Source organism: Salmo salar, chromosome 06 (assembly GCF_965601325.2).
Source record: "Salmo salar chromosome 06, fSalSal1, whole genome shotgun sequence".
Lineage (NCBI taxonomy): Eukaryota > Metazoa > Chordata > Actinopteri > Salmoniformes > Salmonidae > Salmo > Salmo salar.
The window spans coordinates 58,117,823-58,140,801 of NC_138296.1; the positions used below are offsets into that span (position 1 = coordinate 58,117,823).

The window sequence follows — 22,979 nt, forward strand, 5'->3', positions numbered from 1 at the left end:
CCTCTCAATCAGAAAGATTTCTGGCTCCCAGGTGTCTTTTTATACAGGTAACAAGCTGAGATTAGGAGCACACTCTTAAAGGGAGTGCTCCTAATCTCAGTTTGTTACCTGTATAAAAGACACCTGTCCACAGAAGCAATCAATCAGATTCCAAACTCTCCACCATGGCCAAGACCAAAGAGCTCTCCAAGGATCTCAGGGACAAGATTGTAGACCTACACAAGGCTGGAATGGGCTACAAGACCATCGCCAAGCAGCTTGGTGAGAAGGTGACAACAGTTGGTGCGATTATTCGCAAACGGAAGAAACACAAAAGAACTGTCAATCTCCCTCGGCCTGGGGCTCCATGCAAGATCTCACCTCGTGGAGTTACAATGATCATGAGAACGGTGAGGAATCAGCCCAGAAATACACGGGAGGATCTTGTCAATGATCTCAAGGCAGCTGGGACCATAGTCACCAAGAAAACAATTGGTAACACACTACGCCGTGAAGGACTGAAATCCTGCAGCGCCCGCAAGCTCCCCCTGCTCAAGAAAGCACGTATACATGCCCGTCTGAAGTTTGCCAATGAACATCTGAATGATTCAGAGGAGAACTGGGTGAAAGTGTTGTGGTCAGATGAGACCAAAATGGAGCTCTTTGGCATCAACTCAACTCGCCGTGTTTGGAGGAGGAGGAATGCTGCCTATAACCCCAAGAACACCATCCCCACCGTCAAACATGGAGGTGGAAACATTATGTTTTGGGGGTGTTTTTCTGCTAAGGGGACAGGACAACTTCACCGCATCAAAGAGACGATGGACGGGACCATGCATCGTCAAATTTTGGGTGAGAACCTCCTTCCCTCAGCCAGGGCATTGAAAATGGGTCATGGATGGGTATTCCAGCATGACAAGGACCAAAAACCCACGGCCAAGGCAACAAATGAGTGGCTCAAGAAGAAGCACATTAAGGTCCTGGAGTGGTCTAGCCAGTCTCCAGACCTTAATCCCATAGAAAATCTGTGGAGGGAGCTGAAGGTTCGAGTTGCCAAACGTCAGCCTCGAAACCTTAATGACTTGGAGATCTGCAAAGATGAGTGGGACAAAATCCCTCCTGAGATGTGTGCAAACCTGGTGGCCAACTACAAGAAACGTCTGACCTCTGATTGCCAACAAGCGTTTTGCCACCAGGTACTAAATCATGTTTTGCAGAGGGGGACAAATACTTATTTCCCTCATTGAAATGCAAATCAATTTATAACATTTCTGACATGTGTTTTTCTGGATTTTTTGTTATTCTGTCTCTCACTGTTCAAATAAACCTACCATTACAATTATAGACTGATCATTTCTTTGTCAGTGGGCAAACGTACAAAATCAGCAGGGGATCAAATACTTTTTTCCCTCACTGTATGGCTCCGGGCTAAAGTTTCCCCTAGGTACAAATCTAAGAGTAGCTTCCCCTCCTGCAATCCTAACCATATTGATTAGCTGGGAAAATGCAAAACTGACCCAAGATTAGCGTCTAGCTTCACAAACAAACACACACACCCATAGCTTCATACAGGCACACACACTGTCGTGAATAATTGATTTGCTCAAGGTGTGTAAAATGTTGAACCCAAAGATGAGGCGAATGACTTCCTGTATTTAAAGTTTTAATAGACAAACAATAGATGCATATGGTGAGATTTCTTCAAACCTCTCAGAGGAATGTGTCTATCTACTAACCTCAAGGGCAGGCAGGCATAAAATACTCTTGCTTATCTGTTCGTTCTCCAAGTGTTCCGGGACCCTGGTAAACATTAAATCAGAGGTGAGACCACTCAAGTCAAAGTAGGCTATACATTTGAACATCTCAATTGCTTGTGAGTAACCCTGGCTGGATTACAGTTAATGGCTGGGATATGAAGTTTGTTTTTTTCTCACTCAGGATTCTTTAATGTTTTGTTTTTTTATCGCATTATCAGGGTTATTTTAGAAGTGTTCAGAAACATATTTTCTACTCGCTTATAAAGAAAGTTCTTTCAGAAAGTATTCACACCCCTTGATTTTCCACATTTGGTTGTTTTACAGACATCATTTAAAATTGATTAAATTGAGGTTTGTTTGTCACTGGCCTACACATAAAACACCATAATGTCAAAGGGGAATTGTTTTTATTTTATTATGTAATTTTGACATGAATTAAGAATGAAAAACTGAAATGTCTTGAGTCAAGTATTCAACTCCTTTGTTATGGCAAGCCTAAGTAAGTTAATGTGCTTAACAAGTCACATAAGTTGAATGGACTCCCTCTGTGTGCAACAATAGTGTTTAATGTATTTTTGAATGACTAGCCCAAACATACAATTCTACTACATGACCAAAAGAATGTGGACACCTGCTCGTTGAACATCTCATTCAAAAATCATGGGTGTTAATTTACTGCTATAACAGCCTCCACTCTTCTGGGAAGGCTTTCCACTAGATGTTGGAACATTGCTGTGGGGACTTGCTTCCATTAAGCCACAAGCATTAGTGAGGTCGGGCACTGATGTTGGGCAATTAGGCCAGGCTCGCAGTTGGCGTTCCAATTCATTCCAAATGTGTTAGATGGGGTTGAGGTCAGGGCTCTGTGCAGGCCAGTCAAGTTCTTCCACATCGATCTCGATAAACCAGTTCTGTATGGACCTCACTTTGAGCACGGGGGCATTGTCATGCTGAAAAAGGGCCTTCCCCAAACTGTTGCCACAAAGTTGGAAGCACAGAATTGTATAGACTGTCTTTTATGCTGTAGCGTTAAGATTTCCCTTCACTGGAACTAAGGGGCCTAGCCCGAACCATGAAAAACACCCCCAGACCATTATTCCTCCCCCACCAAACTTTACTGTTGGCAGTGTTCATTCGGACAGGTAGCGTTTCCCTGGCATCTGCCAAACCCAGATGTTATTTCTGTGCTACTCTCTTCAGCACTCGCCGGTCCTGTTCTGTGAGCTTGTGTGGCCTACCACTTTGCGACTGAGCCGTTGTTGCTCCTAGACGTTTCCACTTCAAAATAACATCACTTAGAGGTGACCTGGGCAGCTCTAGCAGGGCATACATTTGATGAACTGACTTGTTGGTAATGTGCCGTCCTATAACGGTGCCACATTGAAAGTCACTGAGCTCTTCAGCTAGGCCATTCTACTGCCAGTGTTTTCTATGGTGATTGCATGGCTGTGTGCTCAATTTTATTCACCTGTTGTCAACGGGTGTGTCTGAAATAACCAAATCATCTACTAATTTGTGGGTGGGTGGATAGATCTGTGTGTGCGTATATAGTGTAAGGTCCCTCTGTCGAGCAGTGACTCTCAAATGGATTCAACCACCAGGACCAGGGAAGTTTTCCAATGCCTCGCAAAGAAGGGAACCTATTGGTGTACATGGGAAAACATTTTTAAAGCAGACATTGAATATCCGTTTGAGCGTGGTGAAGTTATTATTTACACTTTGGATGGTGTATCAATACACCCGGTCACTACAAAGATACAGGTGTCCTTCCTAACTCAGTTGCCGTAGAGGAATGAAACCGTTCAGGGATTTCACTGAGGCCAATGGTGACTTTTTAAAACGGTAAGAGTTTTTGAAGGCTGTGATGGGAGAAAATTGAGGATGGATCAACAACATTATAGTTACTCCACAATACTAACTTAATTGACCGAGTGGAAAGAAGGAAGCCTGTACAGAATAAAAATATTCCAAAACGTGCATCCTGTTTGCAGTAATACTGAGAGAAATTTTTTTACAAAGCAATTCACTTTTTGTCCTGAATACAAATTGTTGTTTGGGGCAAATTGAATACAACATGTTACTGAGTACCACGCCATATTTTCAAACATAGTGGTGGCTGCATCATGAGTATGCTTGTAATTGTTAAGGATATATATATATATATATATATATATATATATATATATATATATATATATATATATATATATATATATATATATATATATATATATATATATATATATATATATATATTATGAGCTTTTCAGGATAAAGAAAATAAATGGAATGGAGCTAAGCACAGGCAAAATCCTAGAGGAAAACCTGGTTTCCACCAGACACTGGGAGATTAATTCACATTTCAGCATGACAATAACCTAAAACACAAGGCCAAATCTACACTGGAGTTGCTTACCAAGAAGACTGAATGTTCCTGATTGTCCGCGTTGATCAATGGCAAGACCTGAAATTGGTTGTCTAGCAATGATTGACAACCAGTGGCAATTTTAGCATGTAAATCTTGGTGGGGCAAACTCAAAAAAATAGATGCATGCCAGCAAAGACACAACACAACACACACAACACTAAACAATACATTAATTGCACTATAATGCGACAAGCAGTGCCCACGAACTGTTAGAGCCTAGCGGGTCACACTCGGGCATTCAGAGGGGGTATATTATTGTGGCCCTGTTGGGAATATGGTCAACACGGGGGACCGTGTTGTGGGTGTTTCAGGGAAAACGGGTACATTTGACCTCCATCTAGGACGTGACAATAGTTAATAAAATCTCCCCATTTCTGCCCATTTAAAAAAATTAAATACAATTTGCACGGTCTTGCAGGCCTTCTCATACAGCTGCAACTGTATATGCATTTGTAAATCAAGACCTTTCTTGAGTTGGGCTCTGGGATGGTGCAACTGTTGAGAATGCGAGCCTGTGGTTGTGTGGGGGAAAAGGGTTGTGTGTGTGTGTGCGTATACCACAATTGTTGCGAAGGAGTAAAAGATGTTAGGGACAATATAGGATGATTCACAATAATTGTTGGCTAATATAATAATTGCTTGCAATAATGTAATTTTGGTAATGGCGAGACTGGTGAGAGAAAATCCTTTGCAAAACATGCCTACATTACTACAACTATTAATAGCTAATTATGGAAAATAAGAAACAGGATTTTTTAAAATAGATTTTTTTTATTTCTATATATATTGCAAATTGAGGTGAGGGTGATGGAAATGCATTTGGCGGTTGATCTACTTCTGTTCTGTAAATGGCACTGTGTGCTCTTTTCGAAGGATGGATCCCAGTCTTTTCAGGGCTATGGGATACGGGGGGTCGGGGGTGGTCTGCCGGGCATTGGGATGACAACCCAACTCGGGATGAGGGCTTTTAGCAGGTGGAATAGTGGGGACCAATTGGAGGTTTACTTACTAGCAATGCAAATATCATGGTACAGCTATATAGACACTCAATCATGTTACTTTTTTATGGTATGTTTATTAAACATATATTTTGATAAATAGAATTGACGTTGCGTCTCATGGTAAGTGGTGAAATAAGCATAGCCAGTTACAATTGTAATTGCTTAGCAGATAATAAGAAAAGACGATCAGTATTTACCTGGCTAAAAGAGAAGGAATATAATATATATTGTTTACAGGAAACCCATTATATAATTTTAGATTCAGTTTTGTGGAAAAAGGACTGGGGGGGGGGGGGGGGGGGGTGAAATATATTTCTCCCATTGGCAAATAAATTCAAAAGGGGTGATGGTTTTAATTAACCGTAATTTTGATCCAAATGTGCAAATTGTCCAAACAAGACAAGATAGATGGATTATTTTAAATATGTTATTGGACAATAAACAGATATGGCTTATTAACCTATACGGTCCAAATAATGATGATGATCCAAGCTTCTTTGATAATATATATAAGAATTGATTAACTCTACAAGCAACGCTAGACTCTATTATTATGATGGGAGATTTTAATACGGTCTTAAATACCTCTATGGACCGGAAAGGAAATAACACTACAAACTATCACCCTCAGGCACTTATGGAAATCATGAATGTCATGGATATATTGGAGTTAGTGGATATATGGAGGCTTAACCTGTCTGGGCTAGGGGGCAGTATTTTCACGGCCGGATAAAAAACGTACCCGATTTAAACTGGTTACTACTCTTGCCCAGAACGAGAATATGCATATTATTAGTAGATCTGGATAGAGAACACCCTAACGTTTCTAAAACTGTTTGAATGGTATCTGTGAGTATAACAGAACTCATATGGCAAGCAAAAACCTGAGAAGATTCCAAGTAGGAAGTGGCCTGTCTGCGATTTTGTAGTTCTCCTTTTGATTGTCTATCGAAACTACAGTATCCGTGGGGTTATGTTGCACTTTCTAAGGCTTCCAATGGCTCTCTAAAGCCACCAGAAAGCGGATTGGGGCATCTCCTGTCTCTGGGCAAAGTATAGTAACTCAGTTTGTCAGTGGTCTGCCTGAGGACAAAGGGAATGGAAATGCGCGTTCACGAGACCTCGCCATTTTTTCTTTTCCTCTTTGAATGAATACAGTATTGTCCGGTTGGAATACTATCGCTATTTTACCATAAAAATTGATTTTAAACAGCGTTTGACATGCTTCTAAGTACGGTAATAGAACATTTTGAAGTTTTTTGTCACGAAATGCGCTAGCGCGTTACCCTTTGAATAGTGACCTGCACGCACGAACAAAACGGGGGTATTTGCACATAACTATGGATTATTTGGAACAAAAACAACATTTGTTGTGGAAGTAGTAGTCCTGGGAGTGCATTCTGACGAAGAACAGCAAAGGTAATCCAATTTTTCTAATAGTAATTCTGAGTTTAGGTTGCCCCGAACTTGGCGGGTGTCAAATTAGCTAGCCGTGATGGCTGAGCTATGTACTCAGAATATTGCAAAATGTGCTTTTGCCGAAAAGCTATTTTAAAATCGGACATAGCGATTGCATAAAGGAGTTCTGTATCTATAATTCTTAAAATAATTGTTATGTATTTTGTCGTTTATGATGAGTAATTTAGTAAATTCACCGGAAGTTTTGGGTGGGAATGCTAGTTCTGAACATCACATGCTAATGTAAAAGCTGGTTTTTTTTATATAAATATGGACTTGATTGAACAAAACATGCATGAATTGTATAAAATAATGTCCTAGGAGTGTCATCTGATGAAGATCATCAAAGGTTATTGCTGCATTTAGCTGTGTTTTGGGTTTTTGTGACACATATGCTTGCTTGAAAAATGGCTGTGTGGTTATTTGTGTCTATGTACTCTCCTAACATAATCTAATGTTTTGCTTTCGCTGTAAAGCCTTTTTGAAATCGGACAATGTGGTTAGATTAACGAGAGTCTTATCTTTCAAATGGTGTAAAATAGTTGTATGTTTGAAATATTGAAATTATTGCATTTTTTTAGGTATTTGTATTTCGCGCCACGCGATTCCATTGGCTGTTGAATAGAGTGGGACGCTAATGTCCCACCTAGCCCATAGAAGTTAAATACCCTGACCTAGTGAGATATTCCGTCGTGGCCAAAAGTTTTGAATGACACATTAATTTTCACAAAGTCTGCTGCCTCAGTTTGTATGATGGCAATTTGTATATACTCCAGAATGTTATGACGAGTGATCAGATGAATTGCAATTAATTGTGAAGTCCCTCTTTGCCATGCAAATAAACTGAATCCCCAAAACCTTTCCACTGCATTTCAGCCCTGCCACAAAAGGACCAGCTGACATCATGTCAGTGATTCTCTCGTACACACAGGTGTGAGTGTTGATGAGGACAATGCTGGAGATCACTCTGTCATGCTGATTGAGTTCGAATACCGGACTAGAAGCTTCAAAAGGAGGGTGGTGCTTGGAATCATTGTTCTTCCTCTGTCAACCATGGTTACCTGCAAGGAAACACATGCCATGATCATTGCTTTGCACAAAAAAGGCTTCACAAGCAAGGTTATTGCTGCCAGTAAGATTGCACCTATATCAACCATTTATTGGATCATCAAGAACTTCAAGGAGAGGGGTTCAATTGTTGTGAAGAAGGCTTCAGGGCACCCAAGAAGGTCCAGCAAGCGCCAGGACCGTCTCCTAAAGTTGATTCAGCTGCGGGATCGGGGCACCACCAGTACAGAGCTTGCTCAGGAATGGCAGAAGGCAGGTGAGTGCGCATCTGCACACACAGTGAGGTGAAGACTTTTGGAGGATGGCCTGGTGTCAAGAAAGGCAGCAAAGAAGCCACTTATCTCCAGGAAAAACATCAGGGACAGACTGATATTCTGCAAAATGGACAGGGATTGGACTGCTGAGGACTGGGGTAAAGTCATTTTCTCTGATGAATCCCCTTTCCGATTGTTTGGGACATCCGAGAAAAAAAAGCTTGTTCTGAGAAGACAAGGTGAGCGCTACCATCAGTCACGCCAACAGTAAAGCATCCTGAGACCATTCATGTGTGTGGGGTTGCTTCTCAGCCAAGGGAGTGGGCTCACTCACAATTTTGCCTAAGAACACAGCCATGAATAAAGAATGGTACCAACACATGCTCCGAGAGCAACTTCTCCCAACCATCCAGGAACAGTTTGTTGACGAACAATGCCTTCTCCAGCATGATGGAGCACCTTGCCATAAGGCAAAAGTGATAACTAAGTGGCTCGGGGAACAAAACATTGATATTTTGGGTCCATGGCCAGGAAACTCCCCAGACCTTAACCTGTTGGGGGTAGGGGGCAGTATTTACACGGCCGAATAAAAATCGTACCCGATTTAATCTGGTTATTACTACTGCCCAGAAACTAGAATATGCATATAATTATTGGCTTTGGATAGAAAACACCCTATAGTTTCTAAAACTGTTTGAATGGTGTCTGTGAGTATAACAGAACTCATATGGCAGGCAAAAACCTGAGAAGATTCCTTACAGGAAGTGCCCTCTCTGACTATTCCTTGAGCTTCTTGTCTCTGTTTATTGAAGACTGATGATCTTTGCTGTAACGTGACACTTCCTACGGCTCCCATAGGCTCTCAGAGCCCGGGAAAAAGCTGAATGATATCGAGGCAGCCCCAGGCTGAAACACATTTGCGCTTTTGGCAAGTGGCCGATCAGAGGACAATGGGCTTAGGCGCGTGCACGAGTCGACCCCATGCTTTATTTTCTTTCGTCTCTTTACCTAAACGCAGATTCCCGGTTGGAATATTATCGCTTTTTTACGAGAAAAATTGCATAAAAATTGATTTTAAACAGCGGTTGACATGCTTCAAAGTACGGTAATGGAATATTTAGAAATTTTTGGTCACGAAATGCGTCGTGCTCGTGACCCTTCTTTACCATTCGGATAGTGTCTTGAACGCACGAACAAAACGCCGCTATTTGGATATAACGATGGATTATTTTGAACCAAACCAACATTTGTTATTGAAGTAGAAGTCCTGGGAGTGCATTCCGACGAAGAACACCAAAGGTAATAACATTTTTCTTATAGTAAATCAGACTTTGGTGAGTGCTAAACTTGCTGGGTGTCTAAATAGCTAGCCCTGTGATGCCGGGTTATCTACTGAGAATATTGCAAAATGTGCTTTCACCGAAAAGCTATTTTAAAATCGGTCATATCGACTGAATAGAGGAGTTCTGTATCTATAATTCTTAAAATAATTGTTATGCTTTTTGTGAACGTTTATCGTGAGTAATTTAGTACATTTTTTGTAAATTCACCGGAAGTTTGCGGGGGGTATGCTAGTTCTGAACGTCACATGCTAATGTAAAAAGCTGGTTTTTGATATAAATATGAACTTGATTGAACAAAACATGCATGTATTGTATAACATAATGTCCTAGGGTTGTCATCTGATGAAGATCATCAAAGGTTAGTGCTGCATTTAGCTGTGGTTTGGGTTTATGTGACATTATATGCTAGCTTGAAAAATGGGTGTCTGATTATTTCTGGCTGGGTACTCTCCTGACTTAATCTAATGTTTTGCTTTCGTTGTAAAGCCTTTTTGAAATCGGACAGTGTGGTTAGATTAATGAGAGTCTTTAAAATGGTGTAAAATAGTCATATGTTTGAGAAATTGACGTAATAGCATTTCTAAGGTATTGAATAACGCGCCACAGGATTCAACTGGCTGTTACGTAGGTGGGACGATTTCGTCCCGCCGACCCTAGAGAGGTTAATCCCATTTGAGAACTTGTGCTCAATCCTCAAGAGACGGGTGGACAAACAAACAACCCACAAATTCTGACATACTCCAAGCATTGATTATGCAAGAATGGGCTTCCATCAGTCAGGATGTGGCCCAGAAGTTAATTGACAGCATGCCAGGGCGGATTGCAGAGGTCTTGAAAAAGAAGGGTCAACACTGCAAATATTGACTCTTTGCATCAACTTCATGTAATTCTCAATAAAAGCCTTTGACACTTATGAAATGCTTGTAATTATACTTCAGTATTCCATAGTAACATCTGACAAAACTATCTAAAGACAGTGAAGCAGCAAACTGTGGAAATTAATATTTGTTTCATTCTCAACTTTTGTCCACGACTGTACATGGCGGAGTCGTCTTGACTATTTTCTTATGCCATTCTCTCTGGCACCAACAGTTAGTGTTGATAGGGGACAGAATGTGGTCGGATCATCACATAATTGGCATATATATTACTCTTACAGAATTTCCACGTGGGCGAGGATATTGGAAATTTAATCAAAGCCTACTAGAACTAGGACAGAATAATTTATAACTGACTTTTTAATTCATACCATAGGTACAGCAGATCCCCTTATTTTATGGGACACTTTTAAATGAGGCCTTGCAATTCAGTACTCTATGAAACAAAAGCAATTTAGATCAAGTCCATATTAACAAAGGAAATTGAAGGACTAACAGTAAAGTTACAGTTGAAGTCAGAAGTTTAAATGCACTTAGGTTGCAGTCATTAACTAGTTTTTCAGTCACTCCACACATTTCTTGTTAACAAACTATATAGTTTTGGCAAGTCGGTTAGGACATCTACTTTGTGCATGACACAAATCATTTTTCCAACAATTGTTTACAGATTATTTCACTTACAATTCACTCTTATCACAATTCTAGTCAGAAGTTTACATAAACTAAGCAGACTGTGCCTTTAAACAGCTTGGAAAATTCCAGAAAATGATGTCATGGCTTTAGAAGCTTCTGGTAGGCTAATTGACATCATTTGAGTCAATTGGAGGTGTACCTGTGGATGTATTTCAAGGCCTACCTTCAAACTCAGTGCCCCTGTGCTTGACATTATGGGAAAATCAAAAGAAATCAGCAAAGACCACAGAAAATAAATTGTAGACCTCCACAAGTATGGTTCATCCTTGGGAGCAATTTCCAAACACCTGAAGGTACCACGTTCATCTGTAAAAACAATATTGCGCAACTATAAACACCATGGCACCATGCAGCCGTCATACCGCTCAGGAGTCGCGTTCTGTCTCCTAGAGATGAACGTACTTTGGTGCGAAAAGTGCAAATCAATCCCAGAACAACAGCAAAGGACCTTGTGAAGATGCTGGAGGAAACGGGTACAAAAGTATCTATATCCACAGTAAAACAAGTTCTATATCGACATAACCTGAAAGGACGCTCAGCAAGGAAGAAGCCACTGCTCAAAACCGCCATAAAAGGCCAGACTACGGTTTGCAACTGCACATGGGGACAAAGATCGTACTTTTTGGAGAAATGTCCTCTTGTCTGATGAAACAAAAATAGAACTGTTTAGCCATTACGACCATCGTTATGTTTGGAGGAAAAAGAGAGACGCTTGCAAGCTGAAGAACACCATCCCAACCGTGAAACACAGGGGTGGCAGCATCATGTTGTGGTGGTGCTTTGCTGCAGGAGGGACTGGTGCACTTCACAAAATAGACGGCATCATGAGGAAGTAAAATTGTGGATATATTGAAGCAACATCAAGACATCAGTCAGGAAGTTAAAGCTTGGTCGCAAATGGACAATGACCCCAAACATACTTCCAAAGTTGTGGCAAAATGGCTTAAGGACAACAAAGTCAAGGTATTGGAGTGGCCATCACAAAGCCCTGACCTCAATTCCTTAGAGAATTTGTGGGCAGAACTGAAAAAGTGTGTGCGAGCAAGGAGGCCTACAAACCTGACTCAGTTACACCAGCCCTGTTATGAGGAATGGGCCAAAATTCACCCAACTTTTTGTGGGAAGCTTGTGGAAAGCTACCTGAAATGTTTGACCCAAGTTAAACAATTTAAAGGCAATGCTACCAAATACTAATTGAGTGAATTTAAACTTCTGACCCACTAGGAATGTGATGAAAGAAATAAAAGTTGAAATAAATCATTCTCTCTACTATTATTCTGACATTTCACATTCTTAAAATAAAATGGTGATCCTAATTGACCTAAGACAGGGAATTTTTACTAGGATTAAATGTCAGGGATTGTGAAAAACTGTTTTAATTGTATTCTGCTAAGGTGTATGTAAACTTCCAACTTCAGCTGTAGATAGCAATAAAAACTGTACCATATAGGCACAGAATAAGTTGGAGAAAAAACAAAAAGAAATGGAGGAACTTAAGAAAGATCCAATGTAATATATTATAAAAATAAAGCGAATTGGATGGAATATGGGGAAAAATGCCCAATTCTTTTTTTTTTAATCTTAAATATAGAAATGCTACCAATTTTTATTTATTTATTGTAACTTGTTATAAATGATGGAGTCACGCATGATTCACCGAATGATATTTTGAAAGAGGAAGTAAGGCACTTTAAGGCTTGGAAAACTCCAGGGCTGGATGGCATACCAGTGGAAGTATACCACACTATTTTTTATGTACTCAGGACCATTTTTAGCATGTTTTAACCACTCCTATATAAATGGTAGATTATTGGACACGCAACAAAAAGGTCTGATATCATTATTACTTAAACAGGACCCAAGTGATATGTAGGTAGGTATGCATGATCCAGTCCGTTTAAAAAATTGGAGGCCTCTTACACTTCAGTGTTGTGATGGAAAATGCTAGGCGCATAGAATTAAAGTATTTTGTCAGATATTATTCATCCTAATCGGACAGGTTTTTTTACATGGACGATACATTTAAGATAATATGACAAGTACTGGAAACAATAGAATACTACGAAATGTCGGACACCAGGCCTGGTTTACATAGCTGATTTTGATAAAGTACAACTGGAGTTTATACATAAATGCCTAGAATATTTCCATTTTGGGGAATCTCTTATAAAATGGGTTAAAGTTATGTATAGTAAATAATGGCTACATCTCAGAAAGTTTTAAACTATCTAGAGGAGTAAAATAAGGTTGTCCACTATCGGCATATCTATTTATTATTGCCATCGAAATGTTAGCTGTTAAAATTAGATCTGACAATAATATTAACCTCTAGGGGGTGTGGGACGGTAGCGTCCCACCTGGCTAACATCCAGTGAAATTGCAGAGCGCCAAATTCAAAAACAGAAATACTCATAAATTCATAAAACATACAAGTGTATACATTGGTTTAAAGATTAACTTCTTGTTAATCCAACCACGGAGTCAGATTTCAAGAAGACTTTACGGCAGAAGCATACCATGCGATTATCTGAGAACAGCGCCCAGCAGACAAATCATTATCAACAGTTACCAGCCAAGTAGAGGAGTTACACAAGTCACAAATAGTGATAAAATGAATCACTTACCTTTGATGATCTTCGTATGGTTGCACTCACAAGACTTCCATTTACTCAATAAATGTTTGTTTTGTTCAATAAAGTCCCTCTTTTTATATCCAAAAACCTCTGTTTTGTTCAGTAATCCACAGGCTCAATGGCAGTCACAACAGACAGACGAGAAATCCCAAAAGTATCAGTAAAGTTCGTAGAAACATGTCAACCGATGTTTATAATCAAGCCTCAGGTTGTTTTTAGTCATAATAATCAATAATATTTCAACCGGACAAAAGCTTCATCAATATAAAAGGAAACAAGAAAGGCGTGCTCTCGGTCGTGCGCATGAAAACCCTCAGGGACACTGAATGGTCCAGTCATTCAAAGTGGTCTTACTCATTTTTCAGACTACAACCCTGAAACAATTTCTAAAGACTGACATCTAGTGGAAGCCATAGGAAGTGCAATTTGAGTCCTAAGTCAATGGATACTGTAATAGCATTCAATTGAAAACTACAAAATAAAAAAAATCCCACTTCCTGGATGGATTTTTCTCAGGTTTTCGCCTGCCATATCAGTTCTGTTATACTCAGACATTATTTTAACAGTTTTGGAAACTTTAGTTTTCTATCCAAATCTACCAATTATATGCATATCCTAGCTTCTGGGCCTGAGTAGCAGGCAGTTTACTTTGGGCACGCTTTTCATCCAGGAGGTGAAAATAGTGCCCCCTACCCTTATGAAGTTTTCAGGGATTAGAAATCCGTGGCTTAAAAACTGAGGTGTCATTGTACGCTGATGATTCATGTTTTCTTTTACAACCACAATTAAAATCTCTCCACAGCCTCATAGAAGATCTTGGTACTTTTGCGATCCTCTCTGGATTAAAACCAAATTGGATCACAAAAAAAATGTAAATTTTACATTACTGTGTAGTTTACCAATTAAATGGTTTGACGGAGATGTGGTCATACTCGGTATACAAATCACAAAAGAAAAATGATCTCACTCCAATAAATCTTTATAGAAAGTTAGCAAAAATAGATAAGATCTTGCTACCGTGGAAAGGAAAAAACATATCTACCCTGATTTAGTCATATCACAGTTTACCTATTGGCTTATGGTTTTGCCTACACCTAGTGACCTGCTTTTTAAATTATATGAACAAAAAATATTCAATTTTATTTGGAATGGCAAGCCAGACAAAATTTAAAAGGGCCTATTTATATAACGAATGTGAATTCGGAGGCAGAAATGATTAAATATTAAAGCATTAGATGTCTCACTAAAGGCATCAGTCGTACAAAATGTTTACTTAAATCCAAACTGGTTCTGTAGGAATGTCTCATCCTATGTTCAAGAATGGCTTTTTTCCCTTTATTCAGATTACACCTGCTCACTTTCGGTTGTTTGAAAAGGAAATAATCTCAAATATCGTTATTTTTTTTTAAACAAGCTTTAGAAAGTTGGTTGCAATTTCAGTTTAAGCCACCTGAAAAGACAGAACAAATAATACAACAAATATTGTGGTTAAACTCAAATATACTAATTGATTAAAAAAAATTACATTTTTCGAAGAATTGTTTAAGGTATAATTTTAGTGAATGATATAAATAGGACTGGTGGAGTTATGTCACACATGCAGCTAACAGACATGGAAATGTCTGCTCTACCCAAAATTACAACCAACTAATTGCAGCATTACCACAAAAATGGAAGAGGCAAGTAGAAGGGAAAAAAAGTAAGGAACTTGTATATCGGCCCTGCATTAAATAACAAATGGTTAAAGAAAACAAATACCAATTTCATTTAAGGACCAAGAAACTGACAGCTGTGACATATATAAATTGCAAAATAGTTGGGAAGAAATTTGATGTACCCATTCCATGGCACATGGTTTATGATTTGATACGCAAAACACCACCTGACTCAAAAAGTCACATTTTTCTATTTAAATTACTATACAAAATTATTTCAACCAATAGAATGTTTTATTTATATATCATCATACATACATACATACATACATACATACATACATACATACATACATACACACAGTGGGGAGAACAAGTATGATACACTGCCGATTTTGCAGGTTTTCCTACTTTACAAAGCATGTAGAGGTCTGTAATTTTTATCATAGGTACACTTCAACTGAGAGACGGAATCAAAAAAATCCAGAAAATCACATTGTATGATTTTTTGTAATTAATTTGCATTTTATTGCATGACATAAGTATTTGATACATCAGAAAAGCTGAACTTAATATTTGGTACAGAAACCTTTGTTTGCAATTACAGAGATCATACGTTTCCTGATTTTTGGCCCACTCCTCCATACAGACCTTCTCCAGATCCTTTAGGTTTTGGGGCTGTCGCTGGGCAATACGGACTTTCAGCTCCCTCCAAAGATTTTCTATTGGGTTCAGGTCTGGAGACTGGCTAGGCCACTCCAGGACCTTGAGATGCTTCTTACGGAGCCACTCCTTAGTTGCCCTGGCTGTGTGTTTCGGGTCGTTGTCATGCTGGAAGACCCAGCCACGACCCATCTTCAATGCTCTTACTGAGGGAAGGAGGTTGTTGGCCAAGATCTCGCGATACATGGCCCCATCCATCCTCCCCTCAATACGGTGCAGTCGTCCTGTCCCCTTTGCAGAAAAGCATCCCCAAAGAATGATGTTTCCACCTCCAAGCTTCACGGTTAGGATGGTGTTCTTGGGGTTGTACTCATCCTTCTTCCTCCAAACACGGCGAGTGGAGTTTAGACCAAAAAGCTCAATTTGTCTCATCAGACCACATGACCTTCTCCCATTCCTCCTCTGGATCATCCAGATGGCCATTGGCAAACTTCAGACGGGCATGTATATGTGCTTTCTTGAGCAGGGGGACCTTGCGTGCGCTGCAGGATTTTAATCCATGACGGTGTAGTGTGTTACTAATGGTTTTCTTTGAGACTATGGTCCCAGCTCTCTTCAGGTCATTGACCAGGTCCTGCCGTGTAGTTCTGGGCTGATCCCTCACCTTCCTCATGATCATTGATGCCCCACGAGGTGAGATCTTGCATGGAGCCCCAGACCGAGGGTGATTGACCGTCATCTTGAACTTCTTCCATTTTCTAATAATTGCGCCAACAGTTGTTGCCTTCTCACCAAGCTGCTTGCCTATTGTCCTGTAGCCCATCCCAGCCTTGTGCAGGTCTACAATTTTATCCCTGATGTCCTTACACAGCTCTCTGGTCTTGGCCGTTGTGGAGAGGTTGGAGTCTGTTTGATTGAGTGTGTGGACAGGTGTCTTTTTATACAGGTAACGAGTTCAAACAGGTGCAGTTAATACAGGTAATGAGTGGAGAACAGGAGGGCTTCTTAAAGAAAAACTAACTGGTCTGTGAGAGCCGGAATTCTTACTGGTTGGTAGGTGATCAAATACTTATGTAATGCAATAAAATGCAAATTAATTTCTTAAAAATCATAATGTGATTTTGTGCAGTAGTACCATCTAACAATACACACATCTGTGGCGGAGAAGTCCCGTCATTGGCCGTGGGCAGCGTTTGGTACACTGACACACACACATTCATCGCGCCTCCCTGCTTCTTTATCAGCTACGTTAACAATGTGGGTCGACACACAAGTCAACGTCACTCTCTTAGTACATACATTTCACACTTTATTCTTACCTCTCGTCAGTAGCAGTTTATGGTATAAAGAATATACAGACGAGCGTTCATGTTAGATTTAAGCAACATTATTGTACTTATCAATGTTATGAATGAGCGCGTTGTTTGGTTCTGTTCCTCTCTCCATCTCTGTAGCTTCCGGGTATGCTGGGATAAGGACCAGAGCTACGGTAATCAGGCTGGCTTTGTAGTGCCTGTCCCGACTGGCTCGTTCATGTGAATGGGCATCTTGGAAGACTCCATGTCAGTAGGGATGGGATTTTGTAAATGTGTTATATTGGTATATTGTATCATGAGAAACATGTTGCAATATATGTAATTCATTATGTTTAGCTGAGTGGAAAATGTAGGCTTTGATGACGGTAATTGCTTAATTAATTAGTGCTGGGTATGTTCTGATGTGAGGGGCTTCCCCTACAAAAGGAGCCTCTCTTTCAGTTCAAGGGGGGAACCATTTTGGATTGAGCTGTTGATGGGGCAGCATTGTTTTTAGCTGTCCCATAATGGATACTTTGGATGGCAGTACTGTTGTTTTTTTCCGGATTCACTATGTAAATAAACACCCTTGCACAGAAGTACTTTTGCGGCTCTGCCATATTTTTTTTGAGAGGTTAGGTTTTTCAGTTTATCCTTCTGGCCTACTCTACGTGGAAAATCAAATTTTATTGGTCACATACACATGGTTAGCAGATGTTAATGCGAGTGTAGCGAAATGCTTGTGCTTCTAGTTCCGACCATGCAGTAATATCTAACAAGTAATCTAACAATTTCACAACTACCTTATACACACACGTGTAAAGGAATGAATAAGAATATGTACATATAAATATATGGATGAGCGTTGGCCGAATGGCATAGGCAAGATGGTATAGAGGTCGACCGATTATGATTTTTCGATACCGATCATTAGCTGACCAATAAAAGCCGATACCGATTAATTGACCGTTTAAAAAAAAATGGATGACAATTACAACAATACTGAATGAACACTTATTTTAACTTAATATAATACATATGGATGGTGTACAACTGATGTGCTATCTTCGGTAGCATTAGCAATGGCTGTTGGAAAACTTGGATCCCAGCCAGGGTTTGGGGTGAGTGTTCCCGTAGGTGTAGATCTAGGATCAGCTTTCCCTCCTCAATTTAGATCAGTGTCTAGGGGCAACGTCACCCTACACCTCCCACCGAACCTTTTACAGGATGATTTCCTGGATTCCTCAATCAGGATTAATGGACCTTACTTGGCCCCATTTTAGCTGCCTGTGGATGGTGTTTTTATATGGCTGTCATGTGGGGAGAATTGAGGAATCTAAGTGTAGAGGGGAAGCCTGTCATGGGGATCCTCTAGCCCCAAAGAGGATCATCATCATCGCCCTATAGACACACTACACTCACCACTCCCTCTCCACCAACTCCACGCTGGTGGTGTTTCACCTGGGATTGTCATGGCGATCTCTCAAATGCTTTGGCATTGGTTTGGGAAAATATTTTATTTTGAACTGACTGCTAAACCCCTGCAAATTTAGTTGGATAACATTTGCTGTGTGAAATAATAAACAGGCTCATAGGCTTACATGCCAGTCACCTGACCTTTGACCTCATGTGTGTCACCTTTCTCTCGGCAGCTCCAGCGTAGGTGTGACAGGAGCCAAGCAGACCATGTTCTACGCCGAGGTGTCGGACGAAAACCGCGTGGGCGAGGGCGGAGGCGCGCCTCAGGAGGGTGAGCTGATCGAAGTGGTCAAGGTGCCCCTCCACGAGGCCATGACCTTTGCCTACGACGAGAGCGTCCCCAAGACCATGGGCGTCATCTTCAGCTTCATCTGGTTCCACAACAACATGTCGCCCAAGTACAAGATCTCCACCAACGTGTAACCCACCCAACCCGTCCTTGCACTCTTGAGCCTGAGGTAGAAGTTGCCGTTAACAACAGATCTGGGATCAGAAGACCCTAACCCCAAGCCTAATCTTTACTATTAAGGGTATGGAGAAAAATATCTGACCCTGTGTCAGTGGTTAGAGACAACTTAAATCTACTTCCAACACCTTGCCTCTGACCATTTCCATATAAAATGGCCCCATGGCAACCATTTTTGTGTTGTTACTAACCGTGTTCTTTTTTGGGGGGTTTGTCAAATTTATGGTCTTAATTACTTTTCCTCTAAAACTTGCCATATTCACTTTTTGTTGTTTGTGTAACTTTTTCCACAGAGGTCACGAAGATGGCAACATCACTCTTGTTCAGAGCTGCTCGTCTGCAGTTGATTTGATCTCGTTCCAGGAATGCAAAAATGTTGTTTCTTATTCAGTGCCAGAGCTTATCACATATGACGGTCGTTGCTGAGTCTAATTACCACAGCTGTTCAGGCACGCCTTGCTAACGTTCTCTACGATCTACACAGCCTCAAAGCCAGTGTTTCCCATTCTTGTGTATTGGGGGGGCTAGAAAAAAAATATTCTCCCCTTTTGGGTCCCTCACGTCCAGGACTGGGAGACACTTCTCTAAGCAATACTTTGATAGTTTGATAGTTGGTTGTTTGATCATGGTCTAAAAACAAATCAACATTTCAGTTTGCTTAGGCATTTAGATATGTTGTAAGCATTGCATTGAATCCAGGGATGTCAATGCGTGCTCTGAGGTCACAAGAAATTGTACTTTCGATAGAGGCTTCTTTTAACTACCACAGGAATATCACCTACCTCTACACTGATAAGCTTTATTTCAGTTACTAATGTCACAATACCAGTATCACAATACTCAGAGGTATTGTAATATCGTGATACTACAATACTCACCACGATACGGCGATAATTCTGATTATTGTGATAACACTAGTAACCACCATATGATTAATTGTGATATTGTGAGAACCTTCTGGTCGACAATTGCTCTCACACTTATACATGTGTGTAACAGGAAGGCTTCACCGATATTGGCTGAGAATAACAGCGTTTTTATATATCTCAGACAGTGTTTCGTTTTTTCCTAATGAAGGAAAGTGATGTCGAGCCCCTATGAGCCTCTGTAGAATGGAGCAGGGTCAATGGGAGTTTTGTTTTGGGAAATTGAAAACCTAGCTTGTAACATGTCGGAGTAAGTTTAGCATGCCACTTAACCCAGCTTCCTGGAATAGCACCTTGAGCCCATAGTGCTGTTTTGTGATCCTTTTTGTTTTTTAACCTGACGCGGGGGAAAGTTTTGTTGATACCTGCACTGTGTGAGGCTCGAAGGAAAATGGTTGCTCTTTTTAACTTGGGCTATGTCTCTCAGCTTCACAACAGTTAAACCCACCTTTCCCCCATGGCTGTTTTGGCCAAACCACCTCTTAACACCCCGATTTCCACAGAAATCGACAACAGCAGCTATCAAAGTCTATAGTGGTTTGAAACTAGGGTTGCAAAATGTTCCCAGGTTTTTCAGTAATCCCGGATGGAGGATTCCCAGCTGTAGGATTCCATCCTTGATTATTCCCTCCAGTTTTATATTAATCTTTCAAGCGGAATTTCTGAAAAACCTAGGAACTTGGAAAGGTTCCGGAATTGTGCAACCCTATTTGGGAAAGAAAGAGCTTAAGACAACAATCACAAAATCACTTGCTTAGCGTCTTAGGTCGAAACGGTTTCCCCCTCTTGATGAGGTGACATTCAGGGATCCCCATTCTGCACCTTTTAGCCATAGGCTTTTTAACCCTTGGGTATTGTGCTGATGACAAATGTCATAACATTTCTATGTAGTTTGCCAATATCACAAATCTCCTCAAGAAAAACCTTTATTTTGGCAACTTATTAAATTAAATTATTAAATGTGTGGATTCATGGCAATATGAATCCAGTGGTAATATACTGAACAAAAATATAAACGCAACATGCAATCATTTCAGATTTTACTGAGTTAAAGTTCATATAAGGAATTCTGACACTTGAAATTAATTCATTAAGCCCTAATCTATGGATTTCACATGACTGGGAATGCAGATATGCATTTGTTGGTTATAGATACCTTTAAAAAAGTAAACCTTGTGTGACCACCATTTGCCTCGTGCAGCACGACAGCATAGAGTTGATCAGGCTGTTGATTGGGGCCTGTGGAATGTTGTCACACACCTCTTTAAGGGTTGTGCGAAGTTGCTGGATATTGGCGGGAACTGGAACACGCTGTCTTGCACATCGATCCCAAACATGCTCAATGGGTGACCATGGCTGGGCCATGAACAAACTGGGACATTTTCAGCTTCCAGGAATTGTATACAGATCCTTGCAACATGAGGCTGTGCATTATCATGCATGACGTTATTGCGACAGATGAATGGCACGACAGTGGGCCTCCAGGATTTCGTAGGCATTCAAATTGCCATCGGGTTAACTGTCCATGGCTTGTGCCTACCCATATTCTCCCTAACACAATGTGCTAACTGTTTGCGCTTTGTGTAATTGTTTTATTTATTTAACCTTTTAACTTGGCAAGTCAGTTAAGTACAAATTCTTATTTACAATGACTGCCTACCGGGGAACAGTGGGTTAACTGCCTTGTTCAGGGACAGAACGACAGATTTTTGCCTTGTAAGCTCGGGGATTCGATCTAGCAACCTTTTGGTTACTGGCCCAACGCTCTAACCACTAGGCTACCTGCTGTCCTGTAATTATCATGCTCTCAGCTTCTTGATATGCTACGTCTGTCAGGTGGATGGATTATCTTGGCAAAGGAGAATTGCTCTAACAGGGATGTAAACAAATATTTGTAAACAACATTTGAGAGAAATAAGGTTTTTGTGCATATGGAACTTTCTGGGATGTTTTATTTTAGATCATGAAACATGGGACCAGCACTTTACCTGTTGCGTTTATTTTTTTGGTGAGTAATACTCGGAAAGTATTCAGACCACTTCACTTTTTCCACATTTTGTTAAATCAAAAAAAAAATGTCCCTCATCAATCTACACACAATACCCCGTAATGAACAAACAAAAACAGTGTTTTCAACATTTTTGCAAATCTATTAAAAATAAACTATTTACATAAGTATTCAGCCTCTGTATTCTAGGAAGTCTTGGTGGTTCCGAAAGTCTTCAATTTAAGAATGATGGAAGCAACTGTGTTCTTGGGGACCCTCAATGCTGCAGAAATGTTTTTGTACCCTTCCCCAGATCTGTGCCTCGACACAATCCTGTCTCGGAGCTTTACTGAAAATACCTTCGACCTCATGGCTTGGTTTTTGCTCTGACATGCACTGTCAACTGTAGGATCTTATATAGGCCGGTGTGTTGTGTGCCTTTCCAAATCATGTCCAATCAAGTTGTAGAAACATCTCAAGGATGATCAATGGAAACAGGATGAGCTCAAGTTAGTCTCATAGCAAAGGGTCTGAATACTTAAGGTCTTTCTGTTTATTTTTAATAAATTTGCAAAAACCTGTTTGCGCTTTGTCATTATTGGCTTTGTGTGTAGATTGCTGAGAATTGCTTTTAGAATAAGGCTGTAATGTAACAATGTGCAAAACGTCAAGGTCTGAATACTGTATGTGTGTGTGTGTGTGTTAAACAAATACGTATATTTTATATTTGAGATTCTTGACAGCTTGGCACACTTTTGGCATTCTCTCAACTAGCTTCACCTGGAATGCTTTACCAAACGTCTTGAAGGAGTTCCCACATATGCTGAGCACTTGTTTGCTGCGATCCAACTCATCCCAAACCATCTCAATTGGGATGAGGTCGGGTGATTGTGGAGGCCATGTCATCTGATGCAGCACTCCATCACTCTCCTTGGTCAAATAGCCCTTACACAGCCTGGAGGTGTGTTTGGTCATTGTCCTGTTGAAAAACAAGTGATAGTCCCACTAAGCGCAAA

At 40.4% G+C, this 22,979-nt stretch overlaps 1 protein-coding gene across 1 annotated transcript in view; it reads left to right on the forward strand.

The window, feature by feature from the left end:
- LOC106607654 (uridine diphosphate glucose pyrophosphatase NUDT14) overlaps window positions 1-22,544 on the forward strand; it is a 53,674-nt gene extending 31,130 nt beyond the window's left edge. Inside the window, exon 5 of the mRNA XM_014204829.3 lies at window positions 18,758-22,544. Coding sequence (XP_014060304.2) covers window positions 18,758-19,007 — 250 coding nt within the window. The 3' untranslated portion in view covers window positions 19,008-22,544. The remainder of the gene's footprint in view (window positions 1-18,757) is intronic.
- The last annotated feature ends 435 nt before the right edge of the window (window positions 22,545-22,979 follow it).